We start from the raw sequence: 12890 nt of genomic DNA on the forward strand, positions 1-12890 counted from the left end.
AAAGTTGTGCGTACAAATTAACTAAAGGAAAAGAAAATTAGATCCTAATGTTTCACCTTCAATTTGCAAGAATCAGTATATCTAAAAAGAATAAGTTCTGCAAGAAGATAAATAATTGAGCAACCAAGGGTCTCGGACTTATTAATCTTGATTCTTTGGGATTAACCATAATTTGACTACATTTATGAAGAGAAATAATATGAATGCTTTGCCACCCAATCAAATATATATAGAAATATTAAATATGGATAGGATTATAGGAATCTCCCTCAAAAAGAGAAAAAAAAAAAAAAAAAACATGGAACAAAGTCACTTGAAAAAAAAAAAAAAATCCATATATAATAGACCATTAACAAAAAGGACTAAATTAGAGACATTTTAAATATTTTTTGGATTAAAAAAGATTTAAAAATTTAAGCACTAAGATAAAACTTGACCCAAATTTGAGGGAACAATTAGAAAACATATATTTTTGCCAAAAAAAAATCCCATAAATGTGCCTAGTGACATCATTTCTTGGCTTCTATATTTAACTTAGACAATTCTATTTTGTCTACCTAATCACATTCCTTGCCAGATTAATTAATATGATTAGAGGCTAGATGCCTAGATTATGTTTCAAACTTTATCAGTAAACTTATTATATTAAGCCCTTGTCTGAACTTTAATAACTCGTTGGTGGCTATAATCAGTTCACGCTATATTTGCAAATAGAAAAATCAAAAGCTATGGAAACTATAGAATCAAAAATGTCAAGAATTAGCTGGAGTTTTAAAATAGGACACATGAGGCAGACGAATTTGTAACATTACCAACAATTAGTGCTTCTTGCTGACATTATCAATGAAAATTTCCCATTTGTTGTGTTTGATTAATTATGAACCAAATCTAACTTCAAGGTCAATGCAATATTCAAAATTGTGGTATTTGATTTAGAAATTAGAACCAAATATAGGTTCAAGGTAATAGCAATGCGATTTTTACGTTTGTCGTATTTGATACCTTCTTTTTTCTTTCGTTGAGGAGCATGAAAATGGAAACTTTGCAATCTGCTCATAATTCCAAACTCAACCAATTTCTGCGCATATGAGAATTTTCGAACTGAGGGTAACTGCACAATCTATAACTATTCTATGTAACTTAATTGGACGGCAAATTGAAACAACTTCTGCACCAAAGTTTTCAATTTTTGTGTGCATATATACAAATTCCCAGGAAGCCAGTAGGTTAAGGCGTTAAGCTAATATCAGAAATTTCGTACCATTGCGCATAGTATAAATGGAAGGGAAAATGGGTCTAAGAGTTTAGGATGCATAGTTCGTCATTTTGTCTAAATACATTAATACAAGATGCATAACAATCTTTTCGTACTAATACAAGATGCATAAAAATCTTTTCGTACAAACATTCATCCATTTTCTTCTTTTATTGTTGAACGCATCATCCAATACTTCAGCATTTTGTAAGCCATCTTCCTGAATCAATCTTCAAGCAGTTGCCTACTGAAATTGTGCAGTGAGTCAGTTCATCATAATCACAATAAGTCATTAAAAACATACATTTTCAAAAAGGGAGAAAAATAATGAGATTGTAAACTAAAAGTAACAAACTACCATTAATAGTTCAACCCAATAAACTTAACGTAAATGAATCACATATATCCTTTCACCCTGCTCAATTAATGGTTCAACCCAGTAACCAGGGACTTAGAATTCGTATTAGAACCATCGATTTCATAAGAAAAACATTAAAGAAGAAAAAAAGAAAACCCCCACTACTTAAATTAATAAAAATATTGATTAAAGTCTTGCAGTTATAGCTCAACTAGTTGACATCTCCTGCTTCTTTTGAACAAAAATAAAATCAAATTTGGGTGGACAATTTTAAGCTTAGAAGGTCAGGTTTAGGAAAAAATAGAAACAAAAATTCGATACAAAGTGAGAAATATATATAGTAGTAAGATTAAATAAAGGAGTTTATCTGTCGAAACTAATTGTAGACTAAACACTGACATAATTCTCAACATATAAAATATGGGAACATAAATGAGTAATGTACACAAGCACAACTTACCTTAAGTACACAAAAGCAAGAAAGCGCAAATCAAATCGCACTAGAAGAACTTGCCCCAACATCTGCTAAATTTTTTTCCGAATGCCTATACAATAATACATCATCGTCCCTTGAAGCAAAATAAACACGCAAAAAATTAGTAAAATGCCAGAATTCTTTTTTTTTTTTTTTAAAGGGAAAGTGAAATGCCCGAATTGAAATTCAGTTCTATATGTTGAAATATGAGAAGCAGTGAGGTGTTGTGAAGGTGATCTGTAGCTTGAAGAACAAATGCAGAAGATGAGGACAGAGGTTTAAGTTGAAGATCAAATACCGCTGCATAAGCTACTGTCGTTTAGTGTAAATATGTGTAAAACTACTTATTATAGTTTAGTTCTAATTAATTAGATAGTTTTTAGTAGACAGATGTCAGTTGATGATTGGTTCCAAGTTATTAGTTGGTTAGTTAGGATAGTTTGTTATCTTTCCCGCTTTGTTAAGTTTATATAAACTCAGAGTTTATTCTGATCATCATTATTCAATGACGCATTTTCACAAATATCAATTCTCTCTCTCAGTATTATGACCTCCATAGCCAAAGCTTGAAACTTTGTTACTACCTATTAACTCTAAAAGATTAAAATAATGATGTGCAAACTCAAATCTAAGGTCTTAAAAAGTCCTAATACCACTAATTAGGGCCAAGACCCAAATTAACCAATGACAGAGCAACTAATTAAACTTGACCACAACCAGCAACAATATGGTTAACAGTAGCAACAATTCATCAAAGTAATTAATAATAACTAGACATACATACATAAAAGTCCAACGACATAAATAATGTTTTTTTTTTTGTTAACAAAATTCCATTTAAAACTTAATCAATAGTATCCCAAGTCATTCTTGAATTACACTTAAAATAAATCCCATAAAACAACAAAGGTAGATACATATGTAAGTTTTTTTTTTTTTGGTGGGGGGGGGGGTGGTGGGGGTGGGGAATAACATCCATATGTCAATTCAAGCATCCATTTTATACTAACAAAAAACAAAAAATTTACAACCTTCATTTCCATATAATTACATAGCTATTTTTATTAAATTTGATATTTGGAATTGTGATCAAAAGTGTCAATTTCTTCCATTTTTCATTGTTGTAACTATTGAATTAAAAAAAAATTTAAAAAGAACAAAAAGCCACATCTTCAATTGAGGGCCTCGGTTAACATATAATGGATGACACCATTTATATATAAAAGGAAGTACTTATGGCGTGTTCTTTAAGTTCATTAACATTAAACTCACCACCCAAGTGGCCCTAAGAGACACGTATATATATGCACAATTTCCAAAACAAAATAACAATTGTATGTCCAAAATCCCTGGATTAGGATAAATAACCATTAACAAAACTCTAACTTGAATAAATCCCAAGTTTACTTCACCTAGTCCAATCTATATATATAATAATAGGTATAACTGAGAGAAAATTCAATTAGATTTCAAATTGAAATTAAATTAGAGTATAATTTTACGCCATGTGTCCCATCTAATCTAAGTTTTTAAATTTTTGTGCCAAGTGAGTTAATTTAATGTAAAAATTGGATTTCAATTTTATGTCATCTGTCCCATTTAATCTATGTTTTTAAATTTTTGTGTCAAATAATTTAATTTAGTGTAAAAAATGAGGAGTCCAGTATAAGTAAATCATAAAAAATATAATTTTAAAATAATTTTATATTTATGAGTCTTTTTTGTATAACTAAAAACAACTTAACTTTATAAGTCATATATATATTAATAGTCAAAGTTAAGAGAAAATCTAATTAAATTCTAAATTGAAGTCTAATTTTGCGTCACAAGTCTCACCTAATTTTTAAATTTGTGTGTCAAGTGAATTATTAGATACAAAAATTAAAAAGTCTAAATTCAATTAGATTCTAAATTGAATTTTAATTGGAGTTCAATTTTGCACATGTTCCATCTAATTTTTTAATTTTTGTGGCAAGTAAATTATTGAATGCAAAAAACAGAAGAGTCTGGATCTAATTAGATTCTAAATTATATGGAAAAGTCTAGGACCACATAATTTTTCACAACTTTTTGCCACAACTGTGACGTGGTAGAGTGTGATTGGTAAAGAATAAATTGTGGGTATATGTATAAGTAAGAGTTAACCACTCATAATCTGTCACGTTAGAGTTGTGGCAAAAAAGTTGTGAAATAATTTGTAATCCTAGAACCACTCAAATTATATATATATATATATATATATATATATATATATATATATATATATATATATATATATATATTAAATATATATATATATATATATAATTGTGATTGTTTTTAAATGGTCCGAACCAGTAATTAGGGACTTACTCAATCTTGATCCTCAATTTCATAAGAAAAGCATTGAAACAATGTAAACCCCAAAATGGCATAACCTTAATTTTAAGAAGCATCATAACCTTAATTTTATGATATTAGTGACAAATGTCAAGTCTCAACTACTAAGATGAAGCATCAATTTGATTAAAACAGATCATTTAATTTTAAGAAAATACCAAATTGTCAATTCATAAACCTTAATTTCACAAACAATTTTGAACTGACAGCATATGGTTTAGAACTAGAGGAGCACAACCAATTTAAGCTAAGGAGCCGAGTTTGAAGTTCTTACTAACTTACCTGGAATGACGGACGAATTTTGAACTAAAAACTTGCTTAGTCGCTTCATCCTCCCAACGCAAACTGTCCCACCACATTTTATCTCCGTGAATAAGACAGTTCTTTGCGCTTTTGGAATCAAATGGCAGCTCCTTTAGATTATGACATTCCAGTACCTCAATCTTTCCGAGTGAAGGAAAGGGCAAGACATGGTTGCATATTCCACGTAGGTATGGTAACCTAACCAAACGTAGAAACATAAGACTTGAGAATATGAGCTTTTTTTCCATATTTGTTCCTTCCCACAATGCTATACACCCACGTAATGTTATACAGTCACGTAATTCAAGGGTTTGAAGTTTTGGAGCATAAGTGAGCCACGTCACATTTGACAAGGAGTCGCAACTTACAATAACCACCTTACGAAGGAGTGAAAACTCATGCCTTGGGTAGTACGTTCCAGGGGAAATTTCCACCTCTTTTAAATCTTCACATCGACATAATTCAAGATGCTCCATTCTACTCAGCAATATGGGTGATACTTCGAGGAAGGTTAACCCATTGATTGAGGAGAAGAAGAGTTTTCTTATGCACCGTTGTAACTTATGCGATCCCATTAATATTTTGACGGAAGCTACATGGTATGCAATGGCAATGCAGATTTCACTCAAGTGTGGTAAGCCATCCAATTCCTCTAACAAATGTGAGTCACGGTCACAGATATAATTTCCGACATAACCGAACCAACTAAATATTTCCAAGAACTGAAGTCTTGATATCAATCCCCTTTGTATTTCCCAAATTTTTGTTCGATTTAATATCAAGCACCTTAACTTTTCTAAACGTTGAATTTCAGCTGGCAATTCTGTGATAGCAGTTTCAGAGACATTAAGATATTCCAAGTTGATTAATTTACCAATCTCCTGGGGTAACTCACGTAAGAGAAAACTATTTGACAAATCCAAAAGTGTCAAAGCAGACATCAAAGGGAAGAAACCGGCTGGAAATGTTGTTAACATTGGAACCTTACAAATCATAGTACGGAGATTCAGTAACTGCGTGATATGTTTGCTGAAATGTTCTATGCATGACGGTGAAGACTTTATGAGGACATCATCTATACTATAATCCCACAATGACAACCTTTCTACTTCATTCCATCTCCTTAATCCGCGTTCTTCATTTGACTCGGCATCTCTTTTGATGAATATTGCAACCTTGTCACTACATTCCTGCCAGGCCATGTCACGAATCAAACCGTGCATCTTAACGAACTCTTCTGATTCACCACTCTCTAGTAAACATGCACGCTTCAAACTTCTGATTATATATTCTCCGTCACGGTCATATTCATCTAGAAACCTTTCCGCTCCCCAATATTCAATGAGTTCTTCTATACTGATGTTATATCCATCAGGGAATAGACAACAATACAAGAAACAAGACTTAAGGGTAGCATTCTGCAGTTTTTCGAAACTAAACTTCAAAGGAAGCAGAACAGAATCCATGCCTGGAAACTCTGAAGGAGCGTTCCTCAGTGCGGCTATTTCAGACTCCCAGTCTTCTGGATCCTTCCTACTGGCCATTGCTCGTGCAACAGTGACCAGAGCTAGCGGCAAGCCTTTGCATTCTGCAGCCATAACTTCTGCAAGCTTCGGTATACGTGGATCAGAATTTAAAGTGTTTTCACCTACCTTCATCCGAAACAAACGTAAGGCTTCTTCTTGTGTTAAACACTCTACCCTGATATTTTGCTGAGCTCCCATGAGGCCACAAACGTCCTCTGATCGGGTTGTAAATATTACTTTGGACTCATTCTTATCATTTGGAAGAGGAATTCCTACAAGGTTGAGATCAAGCCGTTCCCATACATCATCTAACAATAACAAAAACTTTCTCTTTACTAGCCTACGGAATATTTGAAAGGCATTATTCACTGTAGAATCCAATCTAAAGCCTTCAGAGAAACCCAATTTTTGGAGAATTGCTTTCTGAATTTTTTTCATGACTGGTTGTTTTGATACTGAAACCAAAATAACTTCAACAAAATCATGGCTTAGGCTCAAGAACAGATTGTTTATTTTGCAAAGGAGGGTAGTCTTTCCGACACCCCCGATTCCATATAGTCCAATGACTCCCAGACTCTTGTCTTCAATGCATCTCCAGACCTTTTGAAGCATGGGATCTAAACCCACGGTTTCGTCCATAGGCTTCTTGTCAACAGAGTTATGCATCTTTGCAACCACAACGTCGAATCGACCTTTATTCTTCAGCTTTTCTACTTCGTCGAGCATTTTGTTCACTCTCTTTCCTAGCTTATAGCTTTGCCAACAGTTTTTGGGACAACAACCTGCGAGACACTTGCTCTGCTCTTGTTCCTCACCATCTCGAAGAGTTTTGCTCACATCTTCCTTCAGTTTTCGTACCTCGTCAAACCAGCCAGCCACTTCTTTGGTCGGCTTCGCAAGTAGTAATAACTCTTCAGTTTGGACCCTTTGCTCCACATCTTCATAGATTTGCATGAGTTGCTCCATAGTAACTCCCAAGGAATTGAGATTTTCTTTCAAATCACAAATGAGGACTGCACGCTTGAACCCAGAATGCCATAGGCACAACCCAATTTCTTTAATGACTGGGATCACGAACATGCCACAAGTCATGGCTATGGGTGACTACGAAAACAAATTTTAAGGAAAAATGGTTAGCTAAAAGGAGGTGGAAAATGAGAAAAGAAACCGAAAAGAGACTGAAAAAGGGTTGCTGTGAATAGAAGAGATGCTACTTCTTTCTTCTTTTTTTTTTTTTTTTTTTCCACAGATTAACTCGTGGCTAGTACTGACTATTTAGACACCAAGATTCTAAAGAGCATCTCCAATAGGCTCTCTAAAGCCTAATTTGGAGAGCAAACAGTTATTGTTCACACAAAAAACTCCTCTAACAACCTCTCCAACTCTAAATATTTTTTTAGATTTGCTACAGTACCTCTCCAGGCCTGGAGAGCACCGTAGCATATCTAAAAAATATTTCTCCTTAAAATAATACCGGTTGAATTAAAAAAAGATTTTTTTCTCTTTGCTCCCTTTCTCTCTCCTCTCACGGCTAAAAACACCACGGCAACAAACACAACCATCTTTCTCTCAAACATCTCTAAACTCAAGCAAAATCAAAATACAAACTCAAAAACATAATCTTAAAATTAATCAAACCACAACAATAAAACCAAAAAAATTCTTGCTCTCATAAAACTGATATAATTTAAACAACAAATCTAAAATCAAAACAACAACAACAGCAGATCAAGAATAGAAAAAAAAAAAAAAATTAGAACAACAATAAAAGATCAAGAAAAAAAATAGAAGTCGATATGACCCCTGGTTGCATGCACTTCATAGTGAGAAGGAGCAGTGGTGGCGGTGTGGTGGAGTAAAGGCGATTTCTCCTTTCTCTCCATGTATGTTTGTGTGTGTTTGAAGATAATGATACCAAAAGGCAAGCAAGATTATGTGAGACGTATCATAGGGAGAGCTAGAGAATTTATGGAATCAAGTAGAAAAAGAAAAAAAAAAGAAAAAAGAAAAGAGAGAGAGAGTAGAAAATGAGAGAGTTGGAGAAAGAAAGAGAGGGGGAGGTTCTGGAATCAAGTGGAAAGTAAAGAAAAAAAAAAGGGAGAGGATGGAATCCTATGGGTATACGTGTGTGGTGGACAAAATGCAAGAGAAAAAGTAAAAAGAAAAAAAAAAGGAAACGTATGGATGAAAGAAAGGCAAAGAATAAGAAATCACAATCTAAAAATACTACCACAATATTTTTACAATAAATTTTAAGTAATTAGCTAATATTGGTGAGTAAAAATATAATTTCAGTGGCGGATTCAAATTAGAACTAGTAACAACTTTCTATGTAAGATCTTGTTATGATTCTTGTGAAAGTATTGCAAAAAATATTGTGGATGTAACACTTTTTGTTGAAAAATATAATTGTTGAGAATGAATAGAGGAAGAAAAAATAGAGATTAAAAAAAAAAAAGAATGAATGAAGAAATAATATTTAAATGGGATAGAGAGTCTGTTGGAAAGTGTATTTAATAAAGTAGGTAGACAAAAGGTAAAATGAACTGTTCACTCTCCAAATAATACAAAAATTTGAAGAGCTTGCTGGAGATGTTCTAAGAAGATATGCTATTTTGAAATTAATCCTAAATTTCACTATTTAAGAGAACTAAAGAATTTAGAATTGGGTTTTTGAAATTATAGTTTTTAAGAGCATGTGAATATCTATAACTTATTTTAGGAAATGACATGTAAAGTGCATGGGTATAATATAACTTTATAGTACATTTTAAAGGAATCAAGGACATGTGAAGTCAAGTGTGGTTTACCTCACTTTTTTTTTATTTTTTTAATAAAGACCAATTTAAATTGAATCCCATATAAATACTCATGCAAAATAGACAATAAAGTAAACAGTTATTTTTTTGGGGAGAGAGGAATTTTCCTGGCTTGATTGTGTGGTCTATCTCTAGTTTTAAAAATCAGACCAGAAATTGGGGACCAGTTTTCTCCGGTAAAATTGCCCAAGGTTTGGTTCATTGATCGGTTCGGTTTTTAAAACCATGGGTCCATCTGCTTAATGAAGATTTATTTTGAAAAAAAAAAAAAAGAAAAGATTTTTGTTTTTGGAAAATGAGGGTTTAAATAAAATATCATGAATTTTTTTGGAGAAAAATTCCCTTGGGGTAATACAAAAAAAAAATTCATGAATTTTTTGTGGAAAAATTTCCTAAGGGGATTTTAATAAAAATTTCATGAGTTTTGGATGGAAAATTTCCCTTAGGGATTTTTACTGAAAAATTCATATGGGTTTTGAAAATAAACTTTGTGGTTCTATTTTTTTGGAAATTAAAGCTCTTTTGAAAACAATGGAAACTCTTTTTTCTTTTGGTGGAAACTATTTAAATTTTTTTTTTTGAAATCACTTTTTTTTGAAAATTTTATTGAAATTATTGCAAACGATGCTTACACAAAGCCATTTTATTTTAGGGTTATAAATTTACAATGTTAACTAGCAAGCACATGAAAACCCATTTTTATTCAATGACAAAATTAAAAAAAATATATCCACATGAACAGTATTAATATAATCCCAACAACATAACCAAATATCATACAAAAATCCTATGCTAATTAAAGACATATGCATTATGTTCTCCAAATATTACAAGCATAGATTTAATAAAATATACATCACCATGTTCATATAGTCATATTATTAATCAATTACATGCTTCAAGGACAAAATATATGAGGTAGACATCAAAATGGGTAAGTACAGAATGTAGATTGGCCATGCAACAATGGGTAAGACATGCAAGAGTAGGTAGATGTGAGATTTCAAGCATAAATTCAAGCAAGCATGATCAAGTTATATCCATGTAATCAAACATCAATCATCAATCATGTGATTTAACCAACAATCAAAGGAATAATGGGTGTACTACTTTTCAACAAGGGGTAAAGCATATAAAGCAAAGTAGGATAAAAACATAGCATTATGAACATATTCATTGTACAGCGGCATTGCTTGATCTCCTCTATAATTAGATTCAAGCTTTAAATCCCCACCCCTTTTTTTTTTTTTTTTTTTTTTTTTTTTTTTTTTTTTTTTTTTTTTTTTTATTTTTTGGGATGAGTACCCACAACTAAATTTTGCACTCTCATTTCATATATATTTTTTTTCAATACGTTTATTCATCTCATCTAAATTTTTTGCAAACTACATCTCTAAAGTTTGGAAGTGTTTGGATTTTATACCCTGAAATTTTAGAATTTGGATTCTACTCCTTGAATTTTGAGAGTATTTGTATTTTACACTTTAATATTTCATAATTTAGATTTTATCCTCTAAAATTTAAGAGTGTTTGGATTAATTGCTTAAAGTTTGGAGGTGTTTAGATTTTACACTCTGAAGTTTCTGAATTTGGGATAAAATCCAAAGACCCTGAAAATTTAGGGGATAAAATCCAAACTTTAAAATTTCAGGACATAAAATCCAAACTCTAAAACTTTAAGGTATAAAATCTAAACTCCTTTATACTTTAGAGGGTAAAATTCAAATTCAAAAACTTTAAAGTGTAAAATCCAAATATCCCAAATTTTAGGAATATAGTTCGCAATTTAGGCAAAATTTTGTTATGACTTAGCATGAGGTCTCTCATCCTATTCAAATCATTTTTGGTTGGAGACAACTACACTCACTAGCCTCAAGCTTTGTGCGGTGCAAACTGTAGCTTTCTGTGAATGGCCAACACAAAGCTTCTGCATAAAAAGAAGAAGTCGATGATGCCTATACTCTTTGTTTCTAAGATTGGGAACGGACAAACCCGAATGATATTTATAACTTTGTTTGAACTAACCACATCCCATTCCCACGTTGAGTTTAAAAAAAAAATAAAAAAACCTATACCCACAATAATATATATATATATATATATATTTTAAGAAACAAACATTAGAAAGAGGGAATGTGATTTATAAGTTCTAATACAAAAATATGTCACAAGCTCTACTCAAAAGCCATGGCAATAGGAACAATTGCAACTATTATAATCATAATAATAAACATTAGGTTCAAAAGTTGAACCATATAAATCCTGTTCTTTTGTAAATAAAACTCCATTTTAAAACTTGATCAATAGTTCAAAAGTCTTAATACTCAATGTATAGAGTTCAAATTTCTTCCCGTCTTATTGTAACGATTATATATATAACCCTTAATCAACAGCATTCCTAATCATTCTCAAATTACAATAAAATCAAATCCCATGATATGTGATTAAAAGAAAAAGACTTTAATTTCCATATGTATCCAAATATTAGAAATTTAAGGCCTATTATGGAAAATTCCCAATCTAGAAAAAAATCCTATTTAATGGAAAGTGACATTTGTAATTGGCATCATCGTCAGACACCAGTTTCCCAGCCATATATGATATATCTTCAAGTGAGAGTTCCAAGGAATCGCATAATTTGAGAAAACAACACTTGTAAGTCTAAAAATCACTTAATCTAGGGCAAATAAGCCGTTAACGACAGATTAACTTGAAATTAATACAAAATTTACCCTCACCTAGCAAATTATTGTTCCAAACCAGTGATTAAGGACTTGAACTCCATATTAGAACCCTCAATTTCACAAGAAAACATTGAAACCCCAAAATGGCCTAACCTTAGTATCAGCAGTCAAATCTTAAATTAATCAAATTCAAACCAATTTTACTTAAAGGTATCAAGTTCCAACTACTATTTCTGGAGAAAAGAAAAAAGTCACAACTCACAGCTACTTGATTGAAGCATCAATTTCTTTACTGTCCTAATTTCATTTGAAGGAAAGTCCAATTTTGTCAATGAATAAACTCAAAACTGGCCAAAATTCCAACAATAAGCTCAATAGTTTCTGTCAAGACTTAGTCAACTCTCAATTGTGAAAGGAATTTATATCGAAAATTAAGCACTTTTGGGAAAAATCAGGGGCGTTAGCATATTGTTTAGGGGAGCACAAAGATTTTAAGCTATTGATCAGAATTTGAACATTTTTATGACTTACCAAGAGACAAATTTTGAACTGAAAACTTGATTAGTGGATGCACCCTTCCATTGCTCTTCTTAGCACTGTAGGAATCAAATGGCAGCTCTGTTAATTGTTTACTCTGTAGTCTGTACCTCAATCTGTATCATGGAAGGAAAGCTCAGCTAAGCGAAAAGGCAACTCATAGCTGTCAACAATCTAGGGAAATTTTTAGCTAGAAGCGCATTTCGGCGTATATGTTAATTTGTCAAAATTCTCGAATAATGCAAGTATTATCCAAGAAACTGGAAAGACACGAAGTCTTCAACTATAGTAGTCTGGTGGTTGGTAGAAACTGCCAAGTCTAGCTAGGTCTTCTCAAATAATGCAAGTATTATCCAAGAAAGCATAATATAAGGTGTAGGGAAAGCACCATTGACCGAAAGTCCTTGGCGTCTTTGTTAAGTTTAGAGTTTGACATTAGCTTTTCGTATTAGTTTTAAACTTTTAGATTTTAGATTTTATGTACAACTTTTTAAAATCTCATTTTTTTCTCACATTTTTAAATTTTTTTAAAGTACAAGTATACTTTAACTCAC

At 31.9% G+C, this 12890-nt stretch overlaps 1 protein-coding gene across 3 annotated transcripts; it reads right to left on the bottom strand.

Moving 5' to 3' along the window:
* Window positions 1–1241: 1241 nt before the first annotated feature.
* Window positions 1242–12480, bottom strand: LOC111992786 (disease resistance protein SUMM2). 3 transcript variants are annotated; one of them, XM_024024647.2, is made up of 4 exons: window positions 12331–12480; window positions 4750–7400; window positions 2074–2182; window positions 1242–1502 (listed from the first exon to the last, which is right to left on the bottom strand). In XM_024024647.2, exons 2-3 carry the CDS (start codon window positions 7386–7388, stop codon window positions 2104–2106), a joined length of 2718 nt encoding a protein of 905 aa, XP_023880415.1. In that variant the 5' UTR covers window positions 7389–7400; window positions 12331–12480; the 3' UTR covers window positions 1242–1502; window positions 2074–2103. The 3 variants fall into 3 exon arrangements, with proteins under 3 accessions (XP_023880415.1, XP_023880416.1, XP_065620137.1); XM_024024648.2 differs by lacking the exon at window positions 12331–12480 and having other exon boundaries at window positions 1242–1499; window positions 4750–8371; XM_065764065.1 differs by lacking the exon at window positions 12331–12480 and having other exon boundaries at window positions 4750–8371.
* Window positions 12481–12890: the final 410 nt, after the last annotated feature.

Source organism: Quercus suber, unplaced genomic scaffold, assembly GCF_002906115.3.
Source record: "Quercus suber isolate HL8 unplaced genomic scaffold, Cork oak 2.0 scaffold_539, whole genome shotgun sequence".
Taxonomy (NCBI): Eukaryota; Viridiplantae; Streptophyta; class Magnoliopsida; order Fagales; family Fagaceae; genus Quercus; species Quercus suber.

Coding starts and splice junctions, on each gene's coding strand:
- LOC111992786 (XM_024024647.2), bottom strand. CDS start 7,388: ATGACTTGTGGCATGTTCGTGATCCCAGTCATTAAAGAAATTGGGTTG. Junction 2,183..4,749: donor AAATTCGTCCGTCATTCCAG/GTAAGTTAGTAA, acceptor TTTTGCTTCAAG/GGACGATGATGTATTATTGT.